Raw genomic sequence first — 15,755 nt, 5'->3', positions numbered from 1 at the left:
CACGGAGGAGATGGATTGTTTAAGTTTAGAGTTTGGAGTTAGAGATATTAATATTTGTTTACTTGTAGTTGAATGTTAGCCTAGGTTTGGTTTGGGAAGTCCGGGGGGTGGGGGGATGGGATAAATCATTGTGTAATACTTGTGATGTATTTCTTCTTTTATGATAAAAACAATAAAATTCTATATTGAAAAAAAAAAATAAAAAAAAAAATAATAAGTAAAATATGTACGTAGCCGTGTGCAAGTGTATAAGTCTATTGTGTCTCTGGGTGTACGCACAGGCTCTTCTCTTGAACTAAGATGAAAAGAACTGCGATCCAACCTGCATAATATGTTGGGATGTATGAGTCCTTTGGGCCTGGCCTGTGGAAGGCGGAGGGATTCTTACCCAGTTCATGCTCCCCTGGATTATCCGATATCTCCATAGCGTAGATCTTAAGTCCTCGAAAGCTTTTGCCAATATTGTAGATACGGGTGATTGTGGGACATTCTTCATTCACCACCTTCATAAGCTGCAGGGAAGGAAAACAATGGTAAGAGCTGTGGTGGCGCAGTGGTTAGAATGCAGTATTGCAGGCTAACTCTGCTTACTGCTAGGAGTTTGATCCTGACCGCCTCAAGGTTGACTTAGCCTTCCATCCTTCTGAGGTTGGTAAAATGAGGACCCAGATTGTTGGAGGCAGAATGCTGACTCTGTAGACCATTTAGAGAGAGCTGTAAAACACTGTGAAGTCTAAGTGCTATTTGCTATTACTCCTAGCTAGAAAATTGAAAATAAAGGTGGGGTTACAATAGGAGTGGCTTCATGGAATCTTTTGAGGGATTAACATCCTACAGATATGCTGAACAATTTCCAAGGGTAATTCATAGGACATACAACCCATCTGAGGATCTCAGACATTGTTGTATTCAAGTTGAAATCAAAATTCAAGTGGATATATTGCCTGCTATTCTCTACCTCTAACCTGCCTAAAGGTCTTCAAAGCATCATTTCTTGAAGAGTAAAGATCTTCTCCAACATGCCTATAGTCACCTGTCTCATGTCCTTGTAGTTGTGATGGCGAAAGTCCAGGTTGTCCACTGATGTCATCACTTCATTTTGCAAACTGTAGTAGCTGTGGATGCCTGCAAAAAGAAGAGAAGAGCAGATCAAACACGGCAGGAATTTTAATACAAATTGTCTCTCTTTAATACCAAATCAATAGCTGTTTATTACCCGGTCAGAATTTTAGTTCTACTTAGCCCAATACTACCAGTTTTGCTAGCAGCAGACCCTTAAGAGTTTGGTTTTCCCCATCACCTTTTGAAAAAAAAGTATCTTTTTTCAAAACGCTCCTTTTGAACTGGACATGGATCTTCTACAAGCAACACTAAGCACTGAGATGAATTTGAATGTTCAGGTAGTTCTCAACATACAACCATTTGTGTAGCAATCATTTGAAGTTATGAGGGCAAACGAAGTGATTTATAGCCGGTCCTCACACTTACAACTGTCACAACATCCCCATGTGTCAGAACCCATATCAATAGACTCCCAATTCCTTTCCTTCCCCCCTCCCGCTTCTACTATTTCTTCCTCCTTCATCCTGACCCGAATCTCACTCTCTTCTCATCCTGGGTTCTGCCATACTCCTAGCGGGGAGGGGGGAGTGCTTGAGGGTTATTGCCTTGACTTCCTCTATTGCTAAAATGTAACATTTTGCTTTCCTGCAATATTTCTTGTGAACTTTCTCATCCCTTACTGTCAGCTAGCAAAGGGAGGGGAAGAATGGAATGCAACCTCCTGCGACTGCTTTGGGAGAGCCGCCTAAACATCGCAACTACAACTGGAGACTGGCCGATGTTATCTCCCTGTTCCTACGGGGAACCTAACACCTGGGGATTGGGCATTTCAACTGACTGGATGAACTATGGGGTGGGGTTTTGCTTGGGACATTTTTACCTATCGATCTAAGCGGGAAATCCTCAGATCCTGTCTAGTATGCCTGCTATCAACTTCTCCTAATAAAAGATCCTTTTGGAAGAAACCGCTTCCATGAGTTCTACTTTCTTGGGATGAGGTTTTGAAGTGGGCCCTGACACCACAGTCATGTGGTCAAAATTAAGGCGCTTGACAACAAATGTATTCCTGATTACTACAAGGTCCCAGGGCCACGTGATTGCCATTTGCGGTCTCCCCAGCTGGCTTCCCACAAGCAAAATCAATAGTGGGAGCTGGATTTGCTTCATGACTATGTCATTCATTTAACAACAGCAGTGCAAAAAAAGATTGTAAAATAAGGCAAAAATCACTTAACCACCCCTTTGCTTAGCAATGGAAATTCTGTCCCAGCTGTGGTCATAAGTTGAGGACTGCCTGTACTGTATTATGGTAACTTTTGCACCTACTCAGGTATAGTTTTAAACCGGTCGATGCTCTGCCCCATTCTAAAGACCACCGTTTCTCCCATACTTACTGGAGAGGGGACAGCCCAGAACCTCCAGTCTCATACAGAGGCTACCGTTCCAGGTCAGTGGAAAGACCCGGATATAACGAGCCACCTTCGGTTCTTGGAATTCGCTCATCACAGGAGTGTCCTTGTCAACATTTCCATAAAAAAGCTAGAAAAGGGGAAAAGGAGAAAGGGAGTTAGAAAAGGGGGGGGGAGTTTTTCAGACAGTCAAGAACATCCAGCTACTATCTAACTGTATCCTAAAGAGACTCCTTTTTGTTTTCTTCAAGATCTTTCTAATGTACTTGTTAGCACTTATAGTACTTATATCAGGGGTCCTCTTTAAGACTTGGCCACTTTAAGACTTGTGGACTTCAACTCCCAGAATTCCCCAGCCAATATAGTTGAAGTCCACAAGTCTTAAAGTGGCCAAGTTTGAGGACCCCTGACTTATATCCTTTGGGCATGTGTCCATTAAAATAAGGTTTTGGTTGTTTTTGTTTTACTTCGCCACACTTGTCATATCATTTGGTGTTCCTCTGAACAATTCTTTTTCACTGTTTTGACTGTCCTACGGGTTTGTACCACCACATCTGATCCTTTTCTCTGCGGTCCCTCTGGAAATTAATCTCGAAATCGACAGACCAATTTGCAAATGAAGGAACAACCGAGTTGGAGAGTGACTATGGCCCTCAGACCTATGAAGCCTCTTGAATTCAACAACACAAGACGGGTCCTTGCTAATCAAGACAAAGTTTTCAATACTTTTTCTACTTGGCCTCCTTCAGCTGTGTTGGGATTACAACCTCCATAATTCCCAGCCAGCAGAGTCACTGCCAATTTTGGGAATTGCTGTTTCAGCCCATCTGGATCCTGTCAGCTCAGGCCAGGCGTGAATAAAAGAACATTGTTAAAAGATAAATCACTTCACATCAGGGACCAGTAGGGTTTTCCAAGGTCAAGTACATACCATTTCTTCGTAACCATTACTGTACATGAGCCAGTTCTGGCTATCATTGCTGAAGCCAACGTAGAAAGTGGTGACAAAGTCCTCCCTAGGATAGATAAAAGAGAAAGAGAAGGCTGATTGGTGGGAGCTAGGAGGCCGACTGGAGGCATCATCGGTGTTCTTATCGCTCCCCCTTTTAAGAAAACCAGAATTCTAGTCTTGATGAAGAGAACCTGAATAATGGGAGTGATGCTTGGTGAGGACTCAAAAGCCATAAGATAGTCCAGAAAACTTCCACTAATCAGGAACTGGAATGCCCCAATCCTATCTGCTCATTGTAGCAATGATTATACAATAAAATACCCATCATATAAAATTCATTTTCTTCTTTAATTGCAGAATTGTAGAGAAGCATGCAGAGATCCAATGTTGAGCAAGCACTGTAGTGTTGTCCATTTTTCCCATCCACATGAATTTAGTTCACCCAGGCAACTGATCCTACAAGACCCCACACATACAGCACACTTGCCCGAACCCTCACATACTGGAGGAGAGAATCCCGGCCTTGGATGATGACTCCTGTGAACTTGGTAATTCGTCTTGTGTCCACCTGGATCCACTGTATGCTACTTTCATCCTCTGCGCACCATGCGCCATCAAAGTAATCATTCTCATTGGATCCAGCCTGGAGTGGAGAAACATAACAAGGAAAGCACAGAAGCACATCTTTAAATCAGCATTGAACTGATTTAAAGCTCAACTTTCTGGAAAAAGATGTAGGAAGTGGGTAATTCATAACACCCATGCAGCAAATAAATTTAAATTATGGATGGTCACCTAGTCAGCTAGATGTTTAGACTAGATTTGGCATTTTGTCCACCTATTGACCCCTTCCCAAGGTTCTAACGTAGGCAGATATTGTTGTTTAATGATATTTAATAGTATCATTGAAGGATGTAAGCTGTTCCTAGTAAAACTACGTGTTGCAATTGACTAGTGGTGATTTTGTCAATGCTGATGGCGTTCAAGTGGTGCTCTAGTTGTTTTGGGATTGTGACCAAGGTATCTATATTACTACTGATACTATCTTTACTTTCTTCTGCCACAGGTATTCTACTTCTATTCTACTTCTATTTGGTGATCTATCTCCATTCTTTCTCTTCTCTTCTGCTTTCTCCAGGGATTGCAATGTCCACTATCCAGGCTTTTAATTGATATATGAATATTATTTCAGAGACAGAGAGATAGCAATTCCAGGAAATACCTGCATGTTCAGACGTCCACGCTGAGCTCCTAAACCATGCCGTAGCATGGAAGAAGACAAGATCTGGTCATCCTCAATTCGATGGGATTCCAACCCAATGGGAGGGCATTCTGAAAATCCAAAGACATGGGCAGGTCACACTTGCAGGCCCTTTGATAAGCCGCGGCTGCTGCTGCCTCAGTTGCCCAAAGAAACGCTCAAAGCATCACTTCTGAACAGTCATATAGTCAAGCAAAGGCCTTCAAATGGCGAAATACAGAATGGCCAGGATTTCACAAGTAGATACATACAATTGCATTGATGCATCTTTTACTCCTATATATAGGTAGCTCTTATTTCAACCAGAGTTTTTGCCCCCTCTTTTACCAAAGAGAATCAAGGTGGGGTTACTTTGAGTCTCTTTCTCACACTTCCTTCTTTCCCAAGACTGAGATGCCATTTCTCATTTATTTTAACGGTTCTTCTACCGACTCTTGCATTCCTTTGTCAGCGTGACCTCTGCACTCCTTTACACTTACTGATTTTCTCTTCTGGAGTCCACACATTTTCATCGGTTTCCCATTTTTTCCCTCCTGTTTTCTTTGGCTTCCCTGCATGTGAGGAAGAGGCAAAGGAGAAGTTATTCAAGCAGGAAAGAAAGCAACCAAGAAGATAAAGGACAGTAATTGAGAAACTGAAGGGGAGGCACTGGATCGATAGATGTTAGAGGTATCTTTCTCCGATCTTTTGAAGTCCATGATCCTAAGTTTACTCATGGGAGCTTTCTTGGCAGAGTCTAAGCCCCAATTACTCTGCCTGAATATAACACCAAAGCAAATACTCTTTCAATTACAAGCTCAAGAAACTGCTTCTCTCTTCTTGATGGAGCTTACCCACCTTTGTCCTTGCCTTTCTCCTCTGTCCATTTGCTCTCCTCTGTCTCACCCTCCTCTTCCTCCTTGCTACTGCCTCCTCCTTTCTTAGGCTTCTCTGATCCAGAGCAAAGAGAAAAAGCGTTAACATCAGGCATTGAGATTCCCAACAGTGCAGACTCAGTCTTTCTCAAGCTCTTGTTTGTTGGGGCAAATGTCCAAATAAGGAAGATAAGCGATGAGACTGTAAAGCACTCTGAAAGAACCGCAAAGCCAAAATGGTGGCTTACAGTTGATGGAGAAGTGATGATCATGCCGCTGGGCTAATTGATGGACGATGTTATTGGGGCAGAGACACAAGAATGCCAATGTTGATTCCCTTACTTGCTTGAAATTGGGTAGGTTGGGAACTCAACTTGGCATTGTGAGGTCAACCAGTCCATCCAATTCGCATTCCCTCCTAACAACAAGCCCCTTCCTGCAGGCTCAGGCCAACCCAGTTTCCATGTCCTCACTTGGTTTGAATTTCTCCTCATCTGTCTCAATCTCACCTTCATCTGTTTCGCTGGGGAATCTTTTGGGCTCCTGCGGAGGCAGACCATAATCCACTACAGGGGAAAATGAGATCGGAAACACAGTTAAAGGAGCATACAGGTTCTTCACAGTTTCACCATCTTTTCAAACTGAATAATAATAATAATGATAATGATAATGATAATGATAATAATAGAGTTGGAAGTGACCTTGGAGGTCATCTAGTCCAACCCCCTGCTCAGGCAGGAAACCCTATACCATTTCAGACAAATGGCTGTCCACTCTCTTCTTAAAAACTTCCAGTGCTGGAGCAGTCACAACTTCTGGAGGCAAGTTGTTCCACTGGTTAATTGTTCTAACTGTCAGGAAGTTTCTCCTGAGCTCTAGGTTGCTTCTCTCTTTGCTATTACAATTTCATAACAGATATATTCATAGAGTTTTTTTTCAACATATATATTTCACCAGCATAATTCAAAGAAGCCTCCATAGACTAGATGTTCTCCAAAAATATGGACATATCACTTTCCAGAACTCCTAGTCAACATAGGAAATTCTGGAATGAGAAGTTTCAACATATTTGTACACTATTTCTTTGGATAATGCTGATGTAAAAATCATGGTGCAGCAATTACATGTGGACTTGGCCACTTCAGAAACTTATGTATACTGTTGCGTATTTCTGAGAAGGCAGAAAAAAAATGGAGCAAATAAATATTCCACTATACAATCATTAATTTAACTTTTCTCTAAATCCTAAAAGGTTAAGTCACCCAGGCCTTTCTCAAAGCCATCAGTTTTATTTCACGACCAAGCTAGCACATCCCAGCATGAATAAAGAAGTTTAAAACATATAGTGTAGTCACCTAACTGATCTTCAGAATATGGAGAAGGTGAAGAATATTGACTTCTTCCACCCCACAGTCCCAGCAAAATCAGTTAAAGGGAATTTTTTGCCAGCAGGGGAAGTAATAGCATAACAGTCTGTCTTGCAATCGCTTGGCTGTTCCATATTATTAGTTTCATAATAAACAAAGAAGTGTACATTCAAGAAAATTCCTGGGGCCCTAACCCTTTCCAACTGGAGGATCAAGAAGACCAAAATGGATATGTGTTTCTTGAAGACCAAATTGACCCTTCAGATTTATCTCTTCTGACAAAGGTCCACTATACATTTGCTGTGTTGGGAAGTTTACTGGTGTACATATTAAAGCAACAACAGGACCCAATCAACTGAGAAATGTCTCTGCATTGTTTCACCTATGTCATTCTTCCTGGATGTGGCTCATGGCCAAGATAGCTGGAAAGAAGGAAGTTGCAGCCCCACACAACAATCAAGCACCAATAGGTGCTACCACAAAGAAGAGGACGTCAAATTATTCTCCAAAGCACCAGAGGGCAGGACAAGAAACGATGGTTGGAAACTAATCAAGGAGAGAAGCAACCTACAATTAAGGAGAAAGTTCCTAACAGCGAGGACAATTAACCAGTGGAACAGCTTGCCTTCAGATATTGTAGGTGCTTCAATGCTGGAAGTTTTTAAAAAAGAGACTGGGCAGCCACTTGTCTGAAATGGTATAGGATCTCCTGCTTGAGCAGGGGGCTGGACTAGAAGACCTCCAAGGTCCCTTCCAGCTCTATTCTGATTCTGATTCTGAACTCCAGTGATCTCTCAGGAACAAACATTAGAGAGATTGCAAAAGAAGATCCTATGTGAAGGAGACACAGATTAATCAGATTATTCTTCTTTTATGACTCTTCCATAAAAGGCATGAAATAGCACATACCGTCTTCATAATCTGGCAGTTGTAACCCTCCATCATAGTGACTCTCCAAAGGAGGGGTGGGAGGCTGCTCCACCTTCTCTGCTGAGCAAAACAGAAACAGCAGTTGGATTCCAAAGAGGCAATAACTCCTTGGTTGAAGATCCTTTGGAAGAAGGCATTCCTAAACAGACCGTGCTTGTGGCTCTTTTTCTGCTACTAATTGTTCCAAGATTAAGTGTTTAGAAGCACAGAGGCATATGACTGGCAGACACAAAACTGGGGACTACGAAGTATCTTCTGCCTCTCCTGTTAACTCATAGCAGGATGAAGTGGGTGAACATTCCCTCTGGCTCATTACGAGAAGTTGATTGGGAAGAGGCCATCCAGCTAAGATTAGCTGCACAAGGCTGAGCAATGTGAAAGTACATGCATGCCTGCACACCTTTGAGTCGGTGTTGACCCTTGGCAGCTGTGTGGACAAGTCACTGCAATTTTCTTGGCAAGATTTCAGAAGTGGTTTGCTATTGTCTCCTTTCCAGGGGTGAGAGAGAGTACCTGGCCCAAAGTCACCCAGCTGGCTTTGTGTCTAAAGCAGGATTAGAACTTTTCGTCTCCCAGTTTCTAGCCTGCTGCCTTAATCACTACACCAACCTGGTTCTCTACTAATTACAAGGATAATTTTTTTTCTCTCTCCGAAAACAATTGACAGCCTTCTAAGGTCATCGCTTCCCATTTGTGCGTGAAACTAAATTCCTAAGTGTTTAAGTCTCATGAACTTTCAATATATGTAGCTATATTGGGAGGGGGAAATTCTCCTAAAGGAAGTAGAAAGAAATAGGCTAAATATCCCTTATAATGGCGTTTTCTCAACCTTGGCAACTTTGAGATGTATGGACTTCAGTTCCCAGAACTGAAGAGAATTGAATCCACACAACTTACAGTTGTCAAGGTTGAGAAACATTGCCCTATAACAGGGCTTTTCAACCTTTTCACCCATTGTACCGCTTTTAGGATATGGCAACATCCGAGTACCACCAGTCGCCTAGTAAGGGGTCAAAAACTTGATGACCCCCCCCAAAAAAGGAAAAAAGTGATAAAGTACAGGTAGTCCTCGACTAACAACAGTTCACTTAATGACTGTTCGAAGTTACAATGGCATTGAAAAATGTGCCCCCCAAGGCACAGCCGAGCAAGACACCTGCCTGCCCACCCGATGGCGCTCTTCCTCCTGTCTGAGGTTTTCATTGTTGTGAGCATTTCTGTTGAGGATTGGCAGCGGGGGTGGTGTGGTGTGGGGTGGTGTTTGGTTTTTATTCCCCCACATCTGCTGGGTGGTTGCAGCAGGTTTTGGTCACTTCACATGACCCTGGGACACTGTGACCGTCATAAATATGAATCAATTGCCAAGCATCTGAATGTAAATCACAAGACCCTGGAGATGCTGCAACATTCCAGCTGATCAGTGCTTCTTCTGGGCTCAGCAGAAGCACTAGGATCAGCGCTGAGTTCCAGCTGGAGCCTGGCGCTGATCCTGGCGCTTCCGCTGAGCCCTGACAGCCCTGCAGCTCCAGCCATCTCTTGCTCAGGCTTGTGCGGTGTTGCCACCAATTCAGCTCATTTCCCTCCCCTGCTACTTTTCTAGGATGGTCGCGTACCACCTGCCAGGTGCCAATGTACCACAGGTGGTACCCGTACCACTGGTTGAAAAGCCCTGCTCTACAACACCATGCCCACTACGAGCCTCAGTGAGAAACAACAATAATAACAATAATACATTATAACAATATGTCCTAGCCATCCACCAAAATGGCCATCTATTGCCGATGTTGTAAAAACAGTGGCTTTCCAAGGATTCAATCATCTTTCCCAGCTTTAGCTTAAAACCCCAAGATCTGAAGAGTAATTTTTTGTGTTTCACCAAGGGGTTGAGAAACAAATTTGGCTCTTCTTGCCTGCCTCTGTCTCTCAACCTCCTTCTATTTTTGAACCTTCTGATCAAATGATAGGGAGCCCAAGGTCTACCTACTTGGTTTCTCCTCTGGTTCCAGCCTGGGTCTCTCAGGTTTCCTTTGTGGTGGTTTTTTGGGTTTTTTCTCACGCCGGACATACTGGTCTGTAGAAAGAAAAAGGATTCCTTCAGAGGGAGACCGGGAGATTGTAAGGAAGGAGATTCCATCCGTGCGTTTCAGCCTACCTTCTATTTTGTCTTCTTTAAGCTATGGAAAGGTTTATTTATTTGTATCCGGCCTTTATTATTTTGACAAATAACTCAAGGTGGCAAATATATCCAAACACACCTTCCTTCCCCTAATTTCCCCACAACCACCACCTTGTGCGATGGGTTGGGTTGAATGAGTAGGACTGGCCCAAGATCAGCCAGTTCCCTTTCATGTCTAAGGTGGAACTAAAACTGACTGTTTCCTGGTGATTAGCCCAAAGTCACCCATCTGGCTTTCATGTCTAAGTGGGACTAGAACTCACAGTCTCCTGGTGAGTCACCCAGATGGTTTTCATGGCTAAGGCAGGACTTGAACTCACAGTCTCTTACTTCTAGCCCGGTGCCTTAACCACTACACCAAACTGGCTCTCTCAGTTAGCGAAAGGGGACTGTTACTTTGGATCAAATGAACCAGTGGCCTATCAAAACTGATGTCATAACCTGGGAGTCCTCCAGACACCGAGGCCTCAGCATCCAGAACCTTCAGCGATGTTCTTGGAGGTTGGGAACTCAAGGAGCCGAAGGTCACATTACTTGAGGGAATCCAAATCGGGGAAGGTAGGCCTATCCAATAAGACCGACTTTTGATAGCCCAATTGGCCAGAGGGTTTTTGAGATCTTGTTGCAACAGATTTCAGGCCAAATGTCATGCTCACACAACATGGGAAAGTCAAGAACTGAACCAGCCATCTTGGTCTCAGAACCGTTGCAAATGCCGCTATCAAAGCAATAGAGGATCTGATTTTTCCATTGCAACCGTTCAGTCACCTGAACTGTGAGATGGGCAGAAAATAAAATGAGCAGTAAAATAAATAAAATATGATCATTATGAATCCATTCCGAGGCCTGCACCACTCCAGCAAAATCCTGCTTGCAACTGCATCTCTTCACTTAGAGCAGGGGTAGTCAACCTTGGCTCTTTTATGACTCGTGGACTTCAACTCCCAGAATTCCTGAGCCAGCCAAGCTGGCTCAGGAATTCTGGGAATTGAAGTCCACGAGTCATAAAAGAGCCAAGGTTGACTACCCCTGACTTAGAGTAACCCTGTTTCACAGCAGTGCAGGGAATAGCCCTTTTTTTCTCCACACAGTCCTGGAGGGGCAGGGAAATGTGCAAAAGGGGGGGGGGGCAAAACAAAAAAGCCAAAACCACAGGAAGTGCCAATGAGACGTGAGCATATATAAAGTCGCAATTCTCTAACTTTATAGGACATAAACAGAGAGCCGGAAGCATTCAAACTCCTGTGGCTTCCTAGCTCAGCGCCCGGCATAAAATAAGGGGATGAAAAAAATCCCTAGACAGCCAAGCTTTAAGTTTTGGTCCCGATGCCAGGTAGCTTTGCATTTGTTTTGGCAAAATCTCTCTCATCTGTCAAACATTATTCAGAAAACGCTGGGCATTTTCCACTCACGTAGGCCAAAATAAAGCCAGATCACATGAGGCGGAAATGAAGAGTAAGTCTGAAGGAAGAGGGAGAGGGAAGGTTTCTGTGGTGCTGAACTGCTTCCTTCTATGAATGTTGGCACAAATCTAAGCCAGATTGAAGGCACTGCAGCATTGTAAACATGACTATTATTATTACTACTACGCGTCCATCATTTCTGCCACCGTCTACAAAATGGACCGACTGTTTCACGGCAGAGATCAACCCAGGAACCGCCTTCATTTCCAGCTCACAGCATGGAACTAAAATAGTTCTTCTGCAGCTCTGAAATGTTCTCTTTCTCTTTCTCTTGAATGCCTAAATGCGAGAAATAATTTTCTTCTGAAACGTGGCTCGGAGAATTTCCGACGCACGTGTCTGCAGGGCACAGAAACATGCAGCATAGTGCTCCCTTTATCCTTTCAGAAATTCAGTGCCACGGGGGCCACAGCCACTCTTGGTGGAAGATGATCATAAGAGACAGTCTAGATTCTCACTGGGGTGGACATGAAAGAGCAAGAAAGAACAGGGAGGTGAGCCACGGACGAACAAGGAGAATATAGGTAGTCCTTGACCATTAATTACCATTAATTTAGCCACTCTTCAAAGCTACAACAGCATTGGAAAAAGTTATTTACGATCGATCCTTGCACTTATGAATGTTAAAACTTCCCCATGGTCACAGGATCAAAATTCAGGTGCTTGGGACCAGCATGTATTTACGACAGTTGCGGCATCCTGGGATAATGTGATTGATTGCTGTTTGCAACGTTGTCAGGCAACTTCTGACAAGCAAAGTCCATGGAAGAATTTGGATTCACTTAACAATAGTGTGATTCACTTAACAACTGCACTGATTCGTTTAACGGTGACAAAAAGATAGTCATAAAATTGGGCGTGACTCACTTAAGACCTGCCTTGCTTAGCAATGGAAACACGGGTCCCGATTGTCATCGTAAGTTGAGGACTACCTCTAGATAATATAGAGCAATGTTTCTCAATCTTGGCAACTTGAAGACGAGTGGAGCTGTCTAGGGAATTCTGGGAGTTGAAGTCCACATGTCTTAAAGTTGCTAAGGTTGAGAAATACCAATGTAGAGCAAAGTCCAAAATATATGAAACATAGGTAGGCAACCTGCAAAAACAATCAGAATCAGGACCTCTGTTGGGCCCAAAGATTCTCCCATAGCAAAAACCGTTGAAGCTGTAGAGCCTGGCAGACCCAGTCATAAAAATGACTGGCTATGCCAACCCAAAAAGGCAACTTCTGATGAATCCACCAGAGAGTCATTTCTTAACCTTAACCGAGAAAGATTCTAAGATCCCGCTTAACCAAGCAATGAGATATTAGTTCTACGGTCTAACCAGCATCTCTAGAAGCAGGGAGATGTCTATGGAGATTCTCAGTCATCCACGGTTGTCCAAAAGGTGCTTTTTCAAGAGGCCACTGGATTGACTTTGTTTTTCCTTGAAGATGTTTCATTTCTCATCCAAGAAGTTTCTTCAATTCTGACTGAAGCTTCTTGGATGAGAAGCAAAATGTCTTCAAGGAAAAACAAAGGAAGTCCAGTTGCCTCTTGAAAAAGCACCTTTGGGATAGAAGCAGGGAGGATTTCTGGAACAGCAAATCTGTAGACCCTACAGTACCAATTCAGCATAGCTTCCATCAGTATCAACCAATGCTCGGCTCCCAAATTCCTAGCCACCATGGCTAATATAGTTAGGATTCTTGCGAGCTGAAAATCCCCACATCTGGAAAGCACTAGATAGGGGAAGGCTAATCAGTTGGGCCTCTCTAGGATATGATGAATCTTTTCCACTCATGGAGATGCTGGAAATTAAACCCAAGGTCAGTTGCATAAACATATTTGTTCCACCCCTTCGCCAAGAGCCTAAACGCTAAGTACAGGCTCTCCACATCAAAGCCAGGCAAAAGAGTGTTGAACTTTAGGGTCACGGATTCCGCAAACTTGAATTAAATTTGCTGGTCACAGAGCACCAAAAAGTGGTTTCAAAGATACACTGACCATGGAAATTGTCATGCATCTTTTACATTACCTTTTATGGCACCGGAAAGATCACCAGATGTTTCTACACAACCCAAGAAGCCTAGTGGCTAGGAAGACTAGGAAATCTTTTGCTACAGAAAATAATTAAGAGTATGGGTTCCTATGTTCAGAGATCCTGAATTGCATATAACAACATCAGATCATGGCTGAATCAAAGAATCACAAAGAATCTGATATCCTGAAGCCATGGACCCTTGCTACTCCTCCACCCACAACAGGAGATGGTTACTCCGCCAGAAACAGTATGACCCTTGGGTAGGACAAGTAAACAAGAGTGGCACCGTACAATCCTCGTAGTCCTCGCGCTCAATCTGTTCATTGAAGTCCAGTGTTGGCGGCTCTTGTTCTACAGGAAATTCTAGAGAACAAACAAGAAGCACAGACATTTCCTGAGTCTGAGGGTTGGATCTGCGACACAAAGCCTTTTGAAGGCAAGGGATAGTTAAAAAGAGAATCGGTTTGATTCACTTCAACCATCCTTTCCCAAGCAGGTGCTCCCCTCCCCAGACAGATCTCAGTTCCCTCCTTTTTCTGCCAAGAAGGACAAAATATGTAAGACATAGGTGTATTAAGTGGTTGTTGACTTCCAGCTCAGGTATCCAAATAAAAGTCCAGGATTATTTTCATTTCTGAGACGCTTACTGTTTATTGAATACACGGCCTGGTAAAGGCATGGTAAAACTAACTCTAAAATCCCAAGGCATCAGACTATAGCATATAACAATGATTTTCCCAGCTAACACCCCCCACTCAAGATGCCCACGTAGCTCATGTAAATATGTTCTATTTGTTATGAGATCCATCAGCTATCTTCTTCACACCTGCTAGAATGTCCTTGAAAAGTTTCCATACTGCCGACTTTCAGCCAGCTTCCATAGAACTGGAAAGGTTTCGTTTTTCTAACTAACCCATTCGAAAACACCTCCCCCCCCCCCGTTTATTCTAATAGCAAGATGAAAACAGAGAGCCATGTAGCTGCCAAATTTTCGCTCTTGACAGTGGTCTTCCATGCAGTAAGACAATGGAGGTCTTATATTTTTTGCGCTTTCAAAAACTCTGCTAATGTTTTGACTACAACTTGCCAAGACACTTCAACAGCAAGTTGAATAAAGAAGGCTTAACTTCTCCCCAAAGTGATAGAGCACAAAAGTGCAGGAAAGGAAAATAGGAATCACAATTTTTTCTCTCACACCAGCCCTGCTTCAGTAAAGTAACAGCCATTTTTACTCCATGCATCACACTGACTATAGCAGATAGTTCTGGCTGGCCCTCAAATTCTTTTGAAATCCTGTTTCCAGCATGCTGGCTTTTTGCACAGATGACAGCAGTTACATTCCACTCTGTAAGGAAATTTATAATAAAGATTTGGCCAGATGTAGAACAAGGAATGCATCTACGAAGAATTTTCTAGGATAGCTAAGAAAAATGGATCTAATCTGATGGTGGGATTCAGGAGTTCCCTTAGGCCAGGGGTAGGCAACCATGGCTCTTTTATGACTCGTGGACTTCAACTCCCAGAATTCCTGAGCCAGCATGGCTCAGCTTGGAAACCTCTCCCTTTCCCCTCAGCATGGCTGGCTCAGGAATTCTGGGAGTTGAAGTCCACGAGTCATAAAAGAGCCAAGGTTGCCCACCCCTGCTTTAGGCATATACCAGTCTCCGGGTAGCTTAGAGGACAGGTTAAGAAGTTTCTTTGCAAGAGGAGTGAAGAAATATCTTCCTTAATCCACTTTGTGGTCTTGACAACATGATTTAAAGATAGCAAGAGGTCTGAGAAACAGGGAATTAATGTCTGTTTTTACCTGGCTGACTTTCCTGATCTTTGTCACCCGTGGGGGTCTCCTGTGGCTCTGTTGGAGATTCATAGACATCAGCTGAAAAAATAGCACAATCAAATTATCAGGGATGTAAACACATACCTCTGTAAAGGATCCATCTGGTTCTTGCTCTGTATAGACAACCCTCTGATCTATTCTTATTTTGTTCTTTTATGGGTAACTCACAACCTGCATGCTATAGATCCATCCGAAGCTTCTTAACTGCCACTGAATTCACTCAGGGCAATTTGTTGTTAAATCCAGTGCTTCGATTTTAAATGCATTTTAAAGTTGAAAATCCATTAAAATGGGAAAATCACCTTCTGGATTAAATTTCATCCTTTTCTAGCATGGTCTTATCTACTATAATTCGTGAAGTATTAATACCACTTTACAATGCCTTGGTAAGGCCACACTTGGAATACTGCATCTAA

The 15,755-nt window shown here is 43.1% G+C and overlaps 1 protein-coding gene across 1 annotated transcript in view; it reads right to left on the bottom strand.

Moving 5' to 3' along the window:
* Positions 1-15,755, bottom strand: part of AEBP1 (AE binding protein 1) — a 37,966-nt gene that overhangs the window by 11,228 nt on the left and 10,983 nt on the right. Inside the window, exons 4-16 of the mRNA XM_029283884.1 lie at positions 15,307-15,378; positions 13,791-13,862; positions 9,820-9,906; positions 7,815-7,895; positions 6,012-6,104; positions 5,522-5,614; positions 5,164-5,235; positions 4,646-4,755; positions 3,927-4,066; positions 3,403-3,487; positions 2,457-2,601; positions 1,034-1,125; positions 389-512 (exon numbers count right to left, since the gene is read on the bottom strand). Coding sequence (XP_029139717.1) covers positions 389-512; positions 1,034-1,125; positions 2,457-2,601; positions 3,403-3,487; positions 3,927-4,066; positions 4,646-4,755; positions 5,164-5,235; positions 5,522-5,614; positions 6,012-6,104; positions 7,815-7,895; positions 9,820-9,906; positions 13,791-13,862; positions 15,307-15,378 — 1,266 coding nt within the window. The remainder of the gene's footprint in view (positions 1-388; positions 513-1,033; positions 1,126-2,456; positions 2,602-3,402; positions 3,488-3,926; positions 4,067-4,645; positions 4,756-5,163; positions 5,236-5,521; positions 5,615-6,011; positions 6,105-7,814; positions 7,896-9,819; positions 9,907-13,790; positions 13,863-15,306; positions 15,379-15,755) is intronic.

The sequence above is a fragment of the Protobothrops mucrosquamatus genome, unplaced genomic scaffold (genome assembly GCF_001527695.2).
Source record: "Protobothrops mucrosquamatus isolate PMUCROS unplaced genomic scaffold, P.Mucros_1.0 scaffold262, whole genome shotgun sequence".
NCBI lineage: Eukaryota > Metazoa > Chordata > Lepidosauria > Squamata > Viperidae > Protobothrops > Protobothrops mucrosquamatus.
This window is presented reverse-complemented; position numbering and strand designations above follow the sequence as displayed.